Raw genomic sequence first — 18,830 nt, 5'->3', positions numbered from 1 at the left:
GTGTTGTTTTGTGGTGTCACACCTTTTGTTAGGTTAAACGTTAAATGGACTATGTATTTCAACCAACCTGAATGTAAACAAACAGAGCTGGGAAGATTTTTCTGCTATGACTGCCATAGTGTTGTAGGACAGAACTAAAAAGCAGACGATGCCATGTTATTCTTAGAAATTCTGTCATTATTAATTTGTGGGAATCAAAGTTTAATGCCTAGAAAGAGCTAACATCCAAGTGCTCCGATTAAACAGGCTTAAGGGAACATGATATCCTAAATCTTAAGGAAACATGGCAGTAGATGTGCAATTACTTAAATACAAAGTTATTTTCTAAGGGTATAGTAGAATACAAAAATTATTTACTCACCCCTGTCATCTAAGATGTTCATGTCTTTCTTTCTTCAGTCAAGGTTTTTGAGAAAAACATTACAGGATTTTTCTCTATATTGTGGACTTTAATGGTGGCCAATGGGTTGAAGGTCCAAATTGCATGTTCAATGGAGCTTCAAAGGCTCTACACGATCCCAGCTGAGCAATAAGGGCCTTATTTACCAATATGATTGGTCATTTTCAAAAAAAAAAAATAATAATAATAATTTATACATGTTTTAACCATAAATGCTCATCTTGCACTTGCTCAACCTCACGCATTATGTAATCATGCACGTGTGATGTAGGTTGAAGTACTAACCCAGTGTTTTCAAAGCAAACATGCAAAGAAAGTAAAACTTCCTAAAAACAATGATGTCGGACAAAATTTTCAAGTTGAACCAAAGTACACAGACAAAGAATTAACCGTGCATGAGCATTTGTGGTTAAAAACTATATACATTTGTATTTTATTTTTTAGAAAATGACCAATTGTTTTGCTTGATGAGGCCATTCTTTGTCTAGAACCCTTTTGAAGCTGCACTGAAACTGCAATTTGGACCTTCAACTCGCCACCATTGCAGTCCACTATATGAAGAAAAATCCTGAAATGTTTCCTTCAAAAACCTTAATTTCTTTTCGAGAAAAAAAGAAAGACATGAACATCTTGGATGTTTCTTATAAATGTTTATTCTGGAAGTGAACTAATCCTTTAATCTTTAAATATGAAATGCACAATTTCTGTCATCTGAATTGAGAAAATGACTGTTTTCAAACAGGTTTCTTAAGTACTCCTTCTATCTAGTAACCCTGCCCCCAAACATTTATCAAGCTACACATTGCTTACTTAGTTTTCTGTGCATAGTAAACTGGCAGAGGAAAAAGTTCACTGCACAAAATGCTATTCTTACTTAGATTTTTTGTCTTGTTTCCAGCCAAAATATCAAAAAAATATTAAATCAAGAAGGATTTTCTAGACAAGTAAAAATGTTTGTCTTGTTTTAAAAAAAAAAAAAACAAGTCAAAATTAAGTAATTTTTTATCTTAGAACAAGCTAAATAATCTGCCAATGGGGTAAGCAAAAAAATTATATTTCAAACAGAAAATAAGATTATTTTGTTTTTTTTGTTTCAAGCAAAAACTTTCTTAATTTTGACTTGTTTTTTCTGAAAACAAGACTATAATTTTTACTTTAATCTTTCTTGATTAAAGAATTTTTTGATATTTTGACTGGAAACAAGACAAAAATTCTAAGTAAGCATTTAATGTCGTCTGATAACCTTCAAAACTGATAATCTTCCAACCTAAAATTCATTATAATGTTGAATCCCTTCTCAATTATTAAGACAGAGGCATGTTTACAGTTCTTTAACAAATGACAGTCACACTTTCACTTATTCAAAGAAAAAATACTAAACACTGAAAATTTCCATCATGGTATCAGCAACATCAACAACAAGACATGCAGTAACCCTGCCAAAGGCTTACCTAAAAACCTGTCCTGCTGTCTGTTAATCCACAGGTCAAAGAGGAAGGTCCTGGGCCGTGGCGATTCTGAAGAGGAACGCTGCCGTAACATCCTCCCTTCCCCACCTGTCACTCCAACAGGCTCTTGCCCCAGCCTAACTTCCTTGCCACGTCCGACCGGCTCCATTCAGCGCAACCTGCGGCGCTCATCCACTAGCAACGACAGTTTCAAAGCTCTGCTTCTCAAGAAAGGCAGCCGTTCAGAGTCCAGCTTCCGCATGTCAGCTGCTGAGATTCTCAAATGCACAGACCCCCGTTTTCAAAGGGCTAATTCAGATCATGCACAATCTGATGGACTGTGCACCTCTCCGACAAGCAGCAGGAGGGCATCTGAAGAGTGGGCACGTACAGAGGGAGCCTTGCCCCGTTTAACCGCTGGACTAACAAGCCTAAAATATGGGCGTTCACGTACACCACCTTCTGCAGCCAGCAGCCGGTACAACAGCCGAAGCCGCATCTCCAGTGGGCCAATGACTGCCATTTGTGAAAAAGAGGGAGAGCTGGCCGAGTCTACAGACTTCTGCATTAGCGCTGAGAGTCATTTCGCCCTGCCCATATCCTCTAGCAGCACGGTCTGCGCTCAAGGCAGCACTTAGAGCTGTCATCTCAACCCTAACAGCTTGTAAAAGATAGCTGTCTGTTCAATATGAAGACCGCTAAGGTCTAAACTCTGGCTGGAAGGCCATGCTTGTGCTGGCCGATCACATTCCCCAAGGAATAAGAGAGAAGAGGGAATGTTTCTATAATTCTGTAACCGTAGATTTGCTCTTTTTCTGTGAGCTTTCATTAAGACATTAGTGTTCGGAAAAAATGTGATATTAACAGAGGGTTGCTGGTTTTGTTTAAAGGAACACTCCACTTTTTTTGGAAATAGGCTCATTCTCCAACTCCCCCCGAGATAATAAGTTGAGTTTTACCGTTTCGAAATCCATTCAGCCATTTTCCTGTTCTGGCGATATCACTTTTAGCATAGCTTAGCATAGATCATTGAATCCTATGAGAGCAATATAGCATCGCATTCAAAAATGACCAACGAGTTTCGATATTTGTCTTATTTAAAACTTGACTCTTCTGTAGTTATATTATGTACTAAGACCGGCGGAAAATGTAAAGCTGCGATTTTCTTGGCCGATAAGATTAGGAACTACACTCCCATTCTGGTGTAATAGACAAGGAAGTTTGCTGCCGTAACATGGCCGAAGCAGGTGAAGTAATATCACGCCGGTCACGTTGGAAGTTACCTAGCTGGGAACTAATTTCTGGTACTGCGTCTGCTGCGTCCATATTACGGCAGCAAACTTCCTTGACTATTACACCGCAATGGGAGTGTAGTTCCTAATCTTATCGGCCTAGAAAATCGTAGCTTTACATTTTCTGCCGGTCTTAGTACACAATATAACTACTGAAGAGTCCAGTTTTAAATAGGAAAAATATTGAAACTCGTTGGTCATTTTTGAACTTGATGCTATATTGGTCTAATAGGATTCAATGATCTATGCTAAGCTATGCTAAAAGTGATATCACCAGAACAGGAGAACGGCTGAATGCATTTCAAAACTGTAAAACTTAACTTATTAACTCGGGGGGAATTGGAGAATGAGCCTATTTCCAAAAAAAAGTGGAGTCTTTCTTTAATCGAATGTTCTTAGCTCGCTGTATGCAGGTTAGGAGAATAAGGAAATGTACATTTCCTTCTTGGTGGTAAGTTGAGGGACGAACGAATGGAAGCAGAACGTCATTGAGGGATTTAGTTTCGAATGGTCCATGCTGATGTGTTTCTGCGTCTGTGACAATGGAAGTACCCAACCAAAGTGAGCACTTAAACTCTGAATTCACAGAATCCACATCCGTGGAAGAGATGGTGTCAATTAAATATTGGCATTATCAAGCATGATAAGGGTGGCACATGATTGTATGGTTATGGAGAAGTTGCTAAAGAATGATTGTGGAGATGAAATGGAGATTTTAAAAAGTGTTTAAAGAGGCTGATTTAAAATATGTATATTTTACGCACCTTTACGTTCTTTGTTTCTTTTCAGCTGTGTCCAGCAATCTTCAGTTAGAGCTATGAGAGAAATGGCACTCTGTTTTAAAAGAAAGTTATTCAGTTAATGCAAGCCGATTTAAACTAACTAAATAGAATTGTATCTGTTTACAGCTAGACAGTTATAATAGTTCACACTATACTTTAACAGTGTAAATAATCCAGCCTTTACAAAAACTGTTACCCACCATCCTGTTTCATTTATAGAAGCTGAAAGTGTATTTAGGTCTCTTTATTCTTCAAAAGCTAAGAAAAATTCCTTGCCTTTGTCTGTCTCATGTCAATTTGTACATTTTTATATTTCTTATTTGCAAAGGGAGGTAGTGTTTAGTCTATTTACTAGTACTATGTGCACCTGAACGTTCTTCTTCCCATAGTACTGAACACCAGCAGAGTGGTCATAGAGAAATGGTAAAAGGCCTTGTGAGATGCAAGTGTTCCTGTGAAAGAAATAAAATATGGCATTAATCATAAACAATCCCTTGTTTTCTGATATATGCATATTTAATTATATATGATCTAGAGTTGCAAAATGTTAATTATTTTACCAAAATAAGGGTGGATGATGCAAAATGCATGTTATTTTTTATTTAGTACTGACCTGAATTAGATATTTCAGATAAGAGATGTTTACATATAGTCCACAAGAAAAAATAATAGTTGAATTTATAAAAATTACCCTGTTCAAAAGTTTACATACACTTGATTCTTAATACTGTGTTGTTACCTGAATTATCCACAGCTGTGTTTTTGTTTAGTGATAGTTGTTCATGAGTCCCATGTTTGTCCTGAACAGTTAAACTGCCCGCTGTTCTCCAGAAAAATTCTTCAGGTCGCACAAATTATTTATTTGAACCCTTTCCAACAATGACTATATGATTTTGAGATCCATCTTTTCATACTGAGGACAACTGAGGGACTCATATGCAACTATTACGGAAGGATCAAACGCTCATTGATGCTCCGGAAGAAAACACAGTGCATTAAGAGCCAGGGGTGTAAACTTTTAAACAGAATGCAGATGTGTGCATTTTTCTTTTTTTGCCTAAATATCATAATTTTTCAATTATTATTATTAGCTCTTAATGCATTGTTTTTGCTTCTGGAGCATCATTGAGCGCATATGAGTCCCTCAGTTGTCCTCAGTGTGAAAAGATGGATCTCAATATCATACAGTCATTGTTGGAAAGGGTTCAAATACACAGAAATGCTGAAAAACCAAAGAATTTGTAGGACCTAAAGAATTTACTCATGAATAACTATCACTAAACAACAACAAAAACAAAAACAGCTGTGGATTATTCAGGTAACAACACAGTATTAAGAATCAAGTGTACAGTATGTAAACTTTTGAACGGGCACATTTTTATAAATTCAACTTTTATTTTCTCTTGTGGACATGTGAAATATCTTATTCAGGTCAGTACTAAATAAAAAAATAACATGCATTTTGTATGATTCCTCTTTTTTTGACCTCAGATGTACTTTATCAGGGCTTTATATTTCCAGCAGTGACTACAGTAGGATAACACACACTCCACTGACGTCATAATCACATCTGATTGCCATTACCCTTGCTGAGATTTACAGAGCACAGACAAGGCCAAGTTCTTGCCAGGCCAAATATAGGACCATCTCCATTCTGCTCCAGCACAAAAATGTCCACATTGCTGCAATGATGTTTGCTACTGTATGAATGGTCAGAGTATCAAACAATGAGTTTTTAATATGGATTACCAATAATGTAATTTATTTTGGGTAATTGCATTTTAGCACTTTAAACTGCATTTCAGCACATCTCTGAGCGTCAGTGCATGTGGGCTATCGGCCAGTGATGCAAATAAGCCGCAGACAACATGTGATCTCTTACGCAGTTAAATCTGTCTTTAGATGAAACACCCTTAGTCCTCAGACAGAGAGATCACTGATGTTGACGGATGCGGAGCAACTGAATCAAGGGTGTTTAATACATTTTAGCAGGAAAGGAGATTTAACATTGCTAAAACACAGTTGTACTGGCTTTACCTATAGGCCAGTTTGCACACCTGAGTTTTCAACCTGACAAGACCCTATACTAAAAGGTAAGTTACTGTACTGTACTAACTTTAACTTGACAAAGTGAGTATTTAAATGTCTTAGCAATCCAAATAAGGGAATTATTTTTTAGGTAATGTGTCTTGCAATTGGTAATGATGCCTTTGAGCACTTGAGGAGGCTCAGTCTTTGAAATAAGAGTACTTTACTGTTACTCTGCAAAACATTTAAATATTTGTTATTAAATATAAAACATATGTGACCCTGGACCACAAAACCAGTCTTAAGTAGCACGGGTATATTTGTAGCAATAGCCAACAATACATTGTATAGGTAAAAATGATCAATTTGTCTTTTGTGCCAAAAATAATTAAGATATTAAGTAAAGATCATGTTCCATGAAGATATTTAGTATGCCATAAATATATCAAAACCTAATTTTAGATTAGTAGCCTAATATACATTGCTAAGAACTTCATTTGGACAACTTTAAAGGTGATTTTCTCAATATTTAGATTTTTCCACCCTTAGATTCTAGATTTTCAAATAGTTGTATCTCAGCCAAATCTTAACAAAGCTTATTTATTCAGCTTGATGTATAAATTATTTATTCAAATGATGATTAAATCCCAATTTCCAAAAATTGACCCTTATGACTGGTTTTGTGGTCCGGCGTCACATATAGGCCTATAAATATTATTAAGCCAAAATAAAAAGACTTGCGCATTTAAATTCTCATTATTTTACATTCAGACATATGCTAATGAATTTATAGTTAGCATTTGGGAAGATTTCAATCGTGTTCTGTAGGCTAACAATAATAAAATTACACACAGCAAATACAATCTCAAATGTGAATTTGAAAAACGTACATTAATGACAGGTTTGAAGTTTGACTGTCCTTTAAGTTAAAAAACATCTCTTTAAGGGAATCCATTCTTCGTAATGCGTCATTCTCATTAACTTATATAGGTTAATCAGATCTTGAACAGTATGCTAAATTTTTAAAAAGTAAGCTATTGTAGCTGTTGTTTTGTTCTTGTTAACTAATCGCTAATCTAATTTAACTCCCGGTTAGGACAAACCCCCAGCAAACATAAATGGAAATTCTCACAAGGCTGTTCCCCTACACAAAAACTGTCGCAGGACTGAAGACAGCTTTAACCCAAGTCCTGCGGTTTAGGGAACCGACGGCGGATGCCAGCAGACGGGCCACTCAACTACCATCCGTTAATATCCACCGGAAGAGTCAACCAGTCTGCGTTCAGCTCCGTCCTCCATTCACCTGGAGCGCGCTGATGCAGAGGCGAAGTTCACGCGGGCTTGTTGCAACACATTTGGCGGGAATTGTTTGTCAATTAATGTCAGTAACAGTCGCTGATGAACGAAGTATAATTAGTAATGTAAGGACAGAGGTCTTCGTCTAAGATATATAGCCTGCACATAGCCTTATCATGTGAATGCAAAGGAGATTTAGACACTTTTTTTGCTTTTTTAATGATTTTCTAATTGCTGTATTAAGAACTTAATTGTTTTAGACGTACCACTTTATGTCAGTAATGAGTCGTTTATCCACTTTTTTCTTCAAGTAAGCAAGCATATTGGTGAGACATACTATCAGCTATAAGGAAAAAACAAGAAGATTTAAAAAGTGCAGTAAATGGTAAAACTGTTTGCACTACAAACCAGTGTGTTCATAATTAAGATAATACATTAAAGTAACATGGTAAGACACCCGTTTTGCAATATCAAGCAGCAAAACAAGCTGGAGAGTCTGGAAAGACTGGAAGTCTGACCCATAAAATTTACAAATGGCCACGACTGTTCCTACTAAATAAAAAGCTAGATACTAGAATGCAATGTTGGTATCTAATTCTTAATGAAACTGGATAACTGCTTTTTTTTTTGTTCATTTGAAAACAAAACAAATAAATATTCATGTGGTACAAATGTTTATGTTTTAAGCATTTCTTTTGATTTTAGCTAAACAACAATTTGCCATGGAAATCTGATATAGCCTAATGTTCTTGCCACAGCAAACTAAGCTATGTATTTGTAAAATAAATAGTCAATATAAAACATTTATATGTACCCACTCATTAGCAGGTAAGGGATGTGTTGCTAACTACTGCGAATGTATACCCCTTCATTTTTTTCACGTTTTATGTTGCTGCATTATGTTGAACAGTTTTACATTACTTTTTCCCCACATCAGTCAACACTCCATGCATCTAAATGACAAAGCAAAAACAGAATTGTCACAATGTCATAAATGTATATAAAAAAAAAAAAACTGAAATAAGTACATTGCATTAGTATTCATACCCTCAACTCAGTACTTAGCTGAAGCACCTTTACAGCCTCAAGTCTTTTTGCATATGATGCAACAAGATTTGCATATTAACAATTGGCAATTATTAGCCATTTTTCGCCTCACCTCTTCACTTTTCAAGCTCTGTCAGGTTGGATAGCGGCAGATGCACATTTTTAGGTTTCTCCAGTTTAATTGGGTTCAACCCCAGGATGTGGCTGGGCCACTCAATGATATTCACAGAGTTGTCTATAAGCCACTTTTGATGTGTGCTTAGGGTCATTGTCCTATTTGGAAGATGAACCTTCTGGCCAGTCTGAGTTTCTGAAACCTCTGGACTAGTTTTTCATTAAGGCTATATCAATATTTTGGTGCACTGAGCTTTTCTTCTACTCTAACGAGTCCCTCAGTCCCTGTCGCTGAAAAACAGCCCCATGCTACCAGCACACTTTACTTTTGGGATGGTACTCTGCAGGAGATGAGAAGTGCCTGGTTTCCTTCAAACATGATGTTTGGAATTGAGGTTCATCAGACCAGAGAATCTTGTTTCTCTGAGTCTGAGGGTCTTTCAGATGCTTTTTTTTGCTAATTCCTCGTGTGTTTTCATGTCTTCACTGAGGAGAAGATTGAGTCTTTCCAGTACAACTTGCCACACTACCATAAAACACCGAAAAAGATTGGTGGAGTGTTGCAGTGATGCTTTTTCCTTCTTTAAGTTTCTCCCATCTGCACATATGATCATAGAGCTCAACTAGAGTGACCAACAGGTTCTTGGTCACAACTCTAACCAAGGACCTTCTCTAATTGCAATTGCTCAGTTTGGCCAGGAGGCCATCTCTAGGAAGAGTCCTGGTTGTTTCAAACTTCTTCCATTAAGGGTAACAGAGACTACATGCTTCTGTGAACCTTTAATGCAGCAGAATTTTTTTCTAAACTCTTCTCCAGATGTGTGGCTTGATGCAATCCTGTCTCCGAGTACTACAGGCAATTCTATTGACCCAAGGGCTTGGTTTTTGCTCTGATATGCATTTTCAGCTGTTAGATCTTTTATCAAGATGTGAGCTTTTCAAAATCATTCCCATTCAGTTGAATTCGCCACAGGTCAACTTAACTCAAAGTGTAGTAACATCTACAACAATATAAATGCTCCTGAGCTGATTTTCAACTGTCCCAGATAAGAGTATGAATACTTATGCAATGGAATAAATTAAGGTTTTTATTTTTAGCAATTTTTATTTATTTATTTATTTATTTTTGCTTTGCCATCATGGTGCACGGAGTGTAGGTTGATGTGGGGAAAAAAGTAATTTAAACCAGTTTAACAAAACAGCAACATAACGTGAAAAAAATGAAGGAGTAATACTTTCACAAGGCACTGTATATGCTGGATTTGAGGTTGACTTTTGACCTGTAAGAGTGTAGAATCATTAAAGTTCTTGTAATGCAGTGAATTTCTCAGAATGCTAAAAATTAACGGAATGTAAAATATATTGTAATATAATGTAATTTGACCTCATCATGTCAGGTTGTCCTCTGGACCCTGGCTATTTATTCATTTACTTTCTTGTGCCAGTGCAATTACATTTTTTAACAAAACACTATTTTTATTTATTTATTTAACTGTTATGGTTATAGAATCCTTTTGAAAACTGTAAGCCTAATTTGCTTCCTGGTAAACAGCATGCTATACCCGACTGTACCTTACTGACCCCGTCGCGTCACTGCTTGTCTAACTCTGTCCAAACCATGCTATGCTATTTGCATAAAGACTTACTGAGGGTGGAGAGAAGACGTCTTAAGAAGTATCCCGGCAGTAACACGTTACAAATGCAAACTTTAAACCTCAGTGAAAGATCAGTGCTTGTTCTTACAGAGATACAAGTATGTTCCAAGCAACCGGCGAAATGAAGACGGACGGTGCATGTGGTCGGTTCGTTGGTCCACTACACAGAACTGTCTACTTTATCTTAACCTTTCCGATCTTTTTCACAGCTTTTACATTTTTCGTGGACGTGTTTACCTTATACATTACGCCTTGCAGTGAGAATATAGCGAGCAAGTCTTTGAACCAAACAGCGGACACTAATATTTTCAACATCTCTTCAAGTTGGACGGGCAAAAACAGCGGCGTGAGTAATAAAGATTGCACAACATACAGTATAGCTTCTTTTTGTATTCAGTGGGTAACACAGTGTTTCTGTTTCTTTTTCTACAGCAGAGTCTCACGTGTCACGAGTCTAGTCGTTTTGCTCACGGGCAAGCGACGTACATGACCGGTTTACTTATCGGCTCTTTATTCGGTGGCGCTGTATCTGACAAGTTGGTATTTGCCCTTTCTGTTTTCGACGTCTATGGCAAGCCGTTTTAGCCTAAAATATTCTAAGTGTAACTCGTAATTGCGTTTTTACTTGTAAGACTTACTACTAACAATTATAATTAGAGAGCTCTCTAATTCAATTCTTGCTAGTAACAATTCCAATTAGCGGCCGTTCACATGTCACGCCTAAAAACGCGTGGAAAACGCTAGGCGCGCCGTTTTCTTCCTTAGGCCGCGATCACACCGAACGCGTTTTTGCAGTTGGAGGCGCCTCTTTTGAATGGTTTTCTGTTGGCAGTGAGCGTTCTGCGCGCTGATTATGCGCTCCGGGCGCCTCGCGTTTTCGCCGCCTGCTGCGCCTCGCGTTTTTGCAGAAGCGCTCTGAGCGCCTGAAGTTGAAAAAAAATCAACTCTGAGCGGAAAAACGCCCAACGTCATTCGCGTTCTTTTCCATTGTCCAATCGAATGAATGGAGAGGCGGGCCTTCTGTTGTGGTGACGAAAGTTTACCGTTGTTTAAAAAGTCCGGAGACTGCAGAAAAGGAGGAGAAACCTTTGGTGTCTATCGTGGGTAACCCGGAGCTGTATTATTTAGGGTTTCTGCTAAAATGACAGTTTAATTAACAGAAAAAAACAAAGATTTTAGAGGGCTCGCGCTATAATCCTTTGATTTGACTGACAGGACAGCAGTTTTGGTCGTTGCTTAGCAACATAAAAAAACCGCAGCACACTGCTCTTTTATTAAAAGTCACCAAACAAGGCAGTGCTGTGCGCCTCGCGTTTTTAGAACTAAAAGACGCGTTCGGTGTGATCGGGGCCTTATCAACAAAGCGCTCGGGCGCTTGCGCTCCGGAAGCGTCTGCCGTTTCTAAGCAACCATCAGCTGCGCTCTAGCTCCAAGCCTATGCGTCTCCATGCATTGTTTCTTCTATTAGCGTCAAAATAATGGGGGCTTGACAAATCATAAAGTTCAGGAAATTCCTGGACCACAATGATGAGCTGCTCCTCCATGTTTCTGCTGAGGTTTCAATGTAACGGAAAAACGTGAGTAAGCTGATTGGTTGGTTCATGTCACATGACCTGCGGTGCGTTTGCGGCATTCTGAAAAGTTGAGATGTTTTTATCTCGATGCAGCACGGACGCGCCTGGAAAAAACGAGCGCGTCACACCGCCTGCGCGTCGCGACCGCGTCGCTTCCATTATGCACGCGCAAGCCGCGTGTCTACATTTGAAACAACGAACTTGAGCGTGCAAAGGACGCTACATGTGAACGGCCCCTTACAGAGCTCTACAAATTAATTTTTACTAGTCATATGTCTCCATTGACTTCCATTCATTTTTAAATACAGAGCTCTACAATTGAATTATTACTAGCAAGAATTACCATTAGAGAGCTCTACAAATCAATTTTTACTAGTAATAATTCCAATTACAGAGCTCTCTAATTCAGTTTTTACTAGTAGCTAACAATTTCAATTTGAGAGCTCTCTAATTTAATTATTACTAGTAAAAATGCAATTACAGAGCTTTACAATTAAATTTTTACTAGTAAAAAATCACATTAAAGATATGTTAAACGGCAGAGCTCTGTAATTGAATTAAAGACCTCTCTAATTCAGTTCCTACTAGTAACAATTGTATTAGAGAGCTCTCTAAATGGAATTCTTACTAGTAAAAATTGATTTAGAGAGATCTCTAACTGGAATTGTTACTAGTAATAATTCAATTGTAAAGCTCTCTAATTGTAATTCTTACTAGTAATAATTCTGTTGAAGAGCTCTGTAACTAAAAATAAATGGTAGTCAGTGGAGACATATGACTAGTAAAATTAATTTGTAGAGCTCTCTAATTATAATTGTTACTAGTAAAAATGCAATTATGACGGGTAACACTTCGAATATTTTAGGCTAAAACGGCTTGCCATAGACGTCAGACTTTGTTGTGATTTAAATGTCACAAGTGTATTTTCTCCCTCTAAAGGTATGGAAAGAAATTACTTCTAATCTGCTGTTCAGCGGTCCTCGCAGTTGCTTCTCTTGTAGCCGCATTTCTGCCGTATGTGCCCGTGTACTTGACCGTCCGGGGCATCAGTGGAGTAGCCGCCTGTGCCATTCACATGTGCACCTTCAGTTTAGGTACAGTTACACTTATGTTTGTCTTCTTATTCTGCATTAACACTGGAGGACAACAAATAAACAATTTAAGTAGTAAGGCAGTTGTTTAAGTCTTGCTTTAGCATATTATAAATATACGTGTCAAAAGTCAAAAGTGTACATACACCTTGAAGAATCTGCAAAATGTTAATTATTTTACCAAAATACAAAAATACAAAATACATGTTATTTTTTATTTAGTACTGACCTGAGTAAGATATTTAACATAAAAGCCGTTTACATACCGTTTACATTACCTGAATGATCCACAGCTGTTGTTTATTTTTTGTTTAGTGATAGTTGTTAATGTTTGTCCTGAACAGTTAAACCACCCACCGCTCTTCAGAAAAGTCCTTCAGGTCCCACAAATTCTTTGGTTTTTCAGTATTTTTGTGTATTTGAACCCTTTCCAACAATGACTGTATGATTTTGAGGTCCATCTTTTAACAATGAGGACAACTGAGAACTTATATGCAACTATTAAAGAAGGGGGTGAAATCTTTTTTAATTTGAGGGTAGATTTAACTTATTTTGTCTTCTGGGAAACAGTAAGTATAATTTGTAGCTTCTAAATGGCAGTATTAAATGGAAAAAAAAAGACATTTAGACAAATTTAGAAAAAGAATCATATTGTGTTTCTTTCTGAAGCATCAATGAGTGTTTGAACCTTCTGTAATAGTTGGATATGAGTCCCTCAGTTGTCCTCAGTGTGAAAAGATGGATCTCAAAATCACACAGTCATTGTTGGAAAGGGTTCAAATCAAAGAATTTGTGGGACCTGAAGGATTTTTCAGAAGAACAGCGGGCATTTTAACTGTTCACTAAACAAACAAACAAACACAGCTGTGGATCATTCAGGTAACAATACCATATCAAGAATCAAGTGTATGTCAACTTTTGAACAGGGTCATTTTTATGAATTCAACTAATATTTTATCTTGTGGACTATGTGTAAACATCTTTTATGAAATATCTTATTCAGGTCAGTGCTAAATAAAAAAAATAACATGCATTTTGTATGATCCCTCTTATTTTGGTCAAATAATTAACTTTTTGCAGATTCTGCAAGGTGTTTGTAAACGTTTGACTTCAACTGTAGATTCGTTTTAGATTATAGCACAATTAAATACATTTATAATGCTAAATAAAGTATTTCAAAAGTGCTTCTGATTCATCAGGGGTTGAATGGAGCCTGCCCAAGTATCGTATCTGGCCGCCCACTATATTTTCCTTCATCTTCAGTCTGGGAATGATGGGATTGGCTGGCGTGGCTTTCTTGGCCAATGGTTGGATGCAGTTTCATCTGGCACTTGGCATCCCTCAGATCCTCTTTCTACCTCTGTATTTGTAAGTAGAACAAAGACAAAATTTCAATGCCTGTTTCATAATTTTAAAAAAGTGTGTTTGTTTGTTGCAATTATTAGCTTTCTTCCAGAATCTCCTAGATGGCTGCTTCTGAATAAGCGGATGAAAACACTACAGGGTTATCAGAATAGAAGTCCTGAGGACAAGCACTACTTGAGTCTTGTAAGCACAAAGTCATACTTTAGAATTTCTCAAATGTTTGTGGGAATTGGAGAGACATGCCATTGCAGAATGCGGAACTGTTCTAACATAAATTATACATTCCTTTCATTGACAGCTTTTGGATTCTGTGGACAATGAGATGCAGAAGCCACTCTCAGAGAAGACCTCTGCTAAAACAGAATCCAATTTTGCCAACTTTACATCACCTACTATACTACTCCGTCTGTTTATCATGAGTTACATTGGGTAAGGAAGTTTATTTACTGTGGCAATATGTTATTTTTTACTGAAATATTTTATTCTCACTTTTTGAAGGTACTTTTAAATGTAGAGTTGAAGTCAGTAGTTGTTAATGAGTCAGTTAAACTGCAGGAAAAAACCTGCAGGTCCGCCAGATTCATGGGTTTTTTAGCATTTTTGTGTATTTGAACCCTTTCCAACGATGACTATGATTTTAAGATCCATCTTTTCACACTGAGGACAACTGAGGGACTCATATGCAACTATTACAGAAGGTTCAAACACTCTCTGATGCTCCAGAAGGAAACACAATGCATTAAGAGCCGGGGGTAAAACATTTTGAATTTGAAGATCAGGGTGAATTTTACTTGTTATCTTCTGGGGAACAGTATCTTCTGTAGCTTCTGAAAGGCAGTACAAAATTAAAAAAAAAGTTATTTAGGCAAAATAAGAAAAATGTAAACATCCTCATTTTGTTCAAAAATTTTCACCCTCTGGCTCCTAATGCATAATTTTTTTCTTCTGGAGCATCAGTGAGAGTTTGAACCTTCTGTAATAGTTGCATATGAGTCCTTCAGTTGTCCTCAGTGTGAAAAGATGGATCTTAAAATCATACAGTCATTGTTGGAAAGGGTTCAAATATACAAAAACCAAAGAATTTGTGGGACCTGAAGGACTTTTCTGAAGAACAGCAGGCAGTTTAACTGTTCAGGACAAACAAGGGACTCATGAAGAACTATCACTAAACAAAACAAAACAGTTGGGGATCATTCAGGTAACAACACAGTATTAAGAATCAAGTGTATGTAAGCTTTTAAACATGGTCGTTTTTATAAATTCAGCTATTTTCTCTTGTGGACTATATGTAAACATCTTTTATGAAATATCTTATTCAGGTCAGTACTAAATAAAAAAATAACATGCATGTTGTATGATCTCTCTTATTTTGGTAAAATAACAATTTGCAGATTCTGCAAGATGTATATAAACTTTTGACTTCAACTGTCAAAGCACAGGTGTTTTTGCAGATTTTGAGGATTTTAAAGTATGTTGCACAGAGGGAGGTGACTTTGCACCTTAGGGAATGTTTTCCTTGAGTTGTTTTTCAAAGCACAAAGTAAATAGTTTGCCTGAATGATGTAACTTTAAGGGGCCGTTACATAAAAAACCCCACGGGCAGGTTTGTCTTCTCAAGTTGCAGACATTTCTAATAACTTCTTTCCTCTGTAACTATTGGCAACATCTGAACACATTCATAGATATTTGTCAGTTTGCTGCTTATATGAACCCACCTGAAAGATTGTTTCAATGTGTTTTTTTGTTTTACAGTTTTGCATCTGCTCTCACTTATTATGGGATCTGCTTCAATGTTGGAAGTTTTGGTGTGAATATCTATCTGGCGCAGTTTTTCTCTGGGCTATCAGAAGCTCCCTCTTTGCTGCTTCCATTTCTGTTGAAGCGATGGGGCCGCAGGCCGTTCAGCATGGGCTCGCTGTTGCTCAGTGGCATTTCCTGTATGCTGTCCCTCCTCGTTTCCAAGTTCTGTGGTGAGTGACAGAGACATTGAAATTCAATACATAAGCACAGACTGATCATGGTCTGATATTACATACAGTTGAAGTCAAAAGTTTACATACACCTTGCAGAATCTGCAAAATGTTTTTTTTTTTACCCAAATAAGAGAGATCATACACAATGCATGTTATATTTAATGTATTACTGACCTGAATAAGATATGTTAAAAAAAAGAATTAATATGATATAAATAAATAAAAATGACCCTGTTGAAAAGTTTAGATACACTTGATTCTTACCTGAATAATCCACAGCTATGTTTTTTTTTTTCATCTTAGTGATAGTGGTTCCTTGTTTTTCCTAAATAACTGCCCGCTGTTCTTCAGAAAAATCTTTCAGGTCCCACAATTTTTTTGGATTTTCAGCATTTTTGTGCATTTGAATCTTTTTCACACTGAGGACAACTGAGATACTCACATGCAACTATTACAGAAGGTTCAAATGCTCACTGATGCTTCAGAAGCAAAAACAATGCATTAAAGCCAGGGGTGAAAACTTTTGAACAGAATGAGGATGTGTACATTTTTCTTATTTTGCCTAAATATCATATTTTTTTCATTTAGTACTGCCCTTAAGAAGCTACAGAAGATATTTGCATGTTTCCCAGAAGACAAAATAAGCAAATTTTACCATGATCTTCAAATTCTAAAAGTTTTCAACTAAACGTCTTTTATGTGAAATATATTCAGGTCAGTACTAATTAAAAAATAACATGCATTTTGCATGATCCCTCTTATTTTTGTAAAATAGTGACCATTTTGCAGATTCTGCAAGGTGTATGTAAACTTTTGACTTCAACCGTAAGTGTATGTTTACTTAAATAATATCACTCTTACAACCAATGATTTGCAATTCTCTTTTTTTTTCTGAACAGACATGCCTGCCCTTGTTATGACTCTGGCACTTATAGGCAAGCTGTGTATGCAGTCCACCTACTGTGTCTCTGTGCTTTATGGGATTGAGCTGTTCCCAACTATAATAAGGTACACAATATCCAATCAGACCTGCCTGATTATTGGTCAGATAATAAGAACTCATCTCCAAGTGCAAATTATAAAATGTACAAGGACAGATTACTATAAAACATGTTTGTTTGAAATTAAATCCACTATGGATCTTTTATTGTTAAAAAAAAACATACAGTATAATTCTACATTACAGTTTGAGCATATACTGATGATCTGTAAGAGTATTCATTACTAATCACAAACCAAAGAGCTTAAGACAACAAGATGTAACATCTGTGGCAATATCCGGCTCTGTTAGAGAGATATTGGATTGTTGATCCACAGACATTTATGCAGGTGGACAATAAATATGCTGAATCATTGTAGAGATTATAAAACACTTTTCTTCAAGAATTACATAACATAGTGTGCAGTGTGGCAGTATGTAAGCTAACAGTCAAGTATTATACAATAAGAGATAAAATGTTCCTGCATTTAATCAGAATGCACAGATAAGTAGTTGTTGCACACATTTAACAGATAATTAGTTGGTAGTAAAGCTGATAGATAAGATATTGACTATCACATTTAGTTTTCTTTAAATCTGAGCAATAGTATCCCATTCACCACAAGACCGATCATAGTCTGAGGAATAACTTTTTAGAATTTTTTTCAACTTTACCAAGAACTTTTTTTTAAAAATATATTTCTCATGCTCTATCTCTGCAGGCAGAAGTGCGTCGGCCTGGTTAGTCTTTGTTACCGAGTGGCCTGTATTATAAATGCGGTGGTGACCCCTGACGGCGGGATCCCTCTGCCAGCTATGATCTGTTACAGCAGTGGGCCAATTATTGGTGCAGCTCTGTGCCTGCTTCTTCCAGAGACCAGTGGCATCCCTTTACCTGACACAGTACAAGACTGTGAGAAACAGCCCAGACTAAAGCTCCAATGCTGTGCATGGTGAGATGCATGAAAATGAATATTTTAAAAGTATGATTCAAGGAGCATATGGTATTTTAAAGTGTCCTAATATTGTGTTGGAGTCCCTTACAACAGGTTTAAATGCATCTAAGGTCAGAAACCATTGTGAATTTTTTTCAGAATATACTGTATACAGTACAGACCACAAGTTCAAAATTCAATGAGAAGGTGTGTCCAAACTTTTGGTCTGTACTGTATATTTTTCTGTTTATTACAGTTTTTACTCTACATTTGTGCAGTTTTCAGTGGGTTAGTGATATTTTTTAAATATATATAAATTAATAAATAAATATTTTTTAAATGGGTTTTTATACAAAAACTGCTTTTTTATGTAAAATTTGCTTATAAAAGACCCACATTTCTAACTTTAATTCATGGGGATAACATGGATAATTTCACATGGTTTAGTGTGAGATTTTTGCCCATCTTTTGGAAAATCCAGTTTTAAAAGTAAAAAAAACAACTACAAATAACTTTTACCAGTAGGTGGCTGCAGAGCTCCACTATTTGCTATTTGACCCCCTGAAAGATATTTTTTCACAATTTTTTTTCAGTTGAATTCATATCATTGTATATAGAAAGCTAAATGGTGCAAAATGCACTGCAAAATGATTCTAATATTAAATACAGTACAGACCAAAAGTTTGGACACACCTGAATGAGAAGGTGTGAATCATTTTGCAGTGCATTTTGCATCATTTAGCTTTCTATATACAATGCAAGCAAATCGTGCCCACAGCTGAAGTTTAGCTGCTAAACTGTAAACACTTTTGATTAAAAACTTTGCAGACTGTTTACATTGAAGGATAGCT

At 36.6% G+C, this 18,830-nt stretch overlaps 2 protein-coding genes and 1 long non-coding RNA gene across 6 annotated transcripts in view; all 3 read left to right on the top strand.

The window, feature by feature from the left end:
- nhsl1a (NHS-like 1a) overlaps positions 1–4,412 on the top strand; it is a 54,357-nt gene extending 49,945 nt beyond the window's left edge. For 3 of the 4 annotated variants that reach the window (XM_073826795.1, XM_073826794.1, XM_073826796.1), the window contains one exon: positions 1,886–4,412. In XM_073826795.1, coding sequence (XP_073682896.1) covers positions 1,886–2,486 — 601 coding nt within the window. In that variant the 3' untranslated portion in view covers positions 2,487–4,412. The remainder of the gene's footprint in view (positions 1–1,885) is intronic. The other variant, XM_073826797.1, reaches the window with a different exon arrangement.
- Positions 4,413–5,770: 1,358 nt separating this feature from the next.
- On the top strand, positions 5,771–7,922 carry LOC141296401 (uncharacterized). Its single transcript, XR_012341247.1, has 2 exons — positions 5,771–6,015; positions 7,047–7,922. It is a non-coding gene; the product is annotated as an uncharacterized lncRNA (long non-coding RNA).
- A 2,126-nt stretch (positions 7,923–10,048) lies between these two features.
- On the top strand, positions 10,049–18,320 carry LOC141296319 (solute carrier family 22 member 6). Its single transcript, XM_073827574.1, has 9 exons — positions 10,049–10,408; positions 10,495–10,598; positions 12,576–12,730; positions 13,927–14,095; positions 14,173–14,275; positions 14,391–14,521; positions 15,845–16,062; positions 16,965–17,073; positions 17,767–18,320. Exons 1-9 carry the CDS (start codon positions 10,163–10,165, stop codon positions 17,999–18,001), a joined length of 1,470 nt encoding a protein of 489 aa, XP_073683675.1. The 5' UTR covers positions 10,049–10,162; the 3' UTR covers positions 18,002–18,320.
- The last annotated feature ends 510 nt before the right edge of the window (positions 18,321–18,830 follow it).

Source organism: Garra rufa, chromosome 21 (assembly GCF_049309525.1).
Source record: "Garra rufa chromosome 21, GarRuf1.0, whole genome shotgun sequence".
NCBI classification, from domain to species: domain Eukaryota; kingdom Metazoa; phylum Chordata; class Actinopteri; order Cypriniformes; family Cyprinidae; genus Garra; species Garra rufa.
This window is presented reverse-complemented; position numbering and strand designations above follow the sequence as displayed.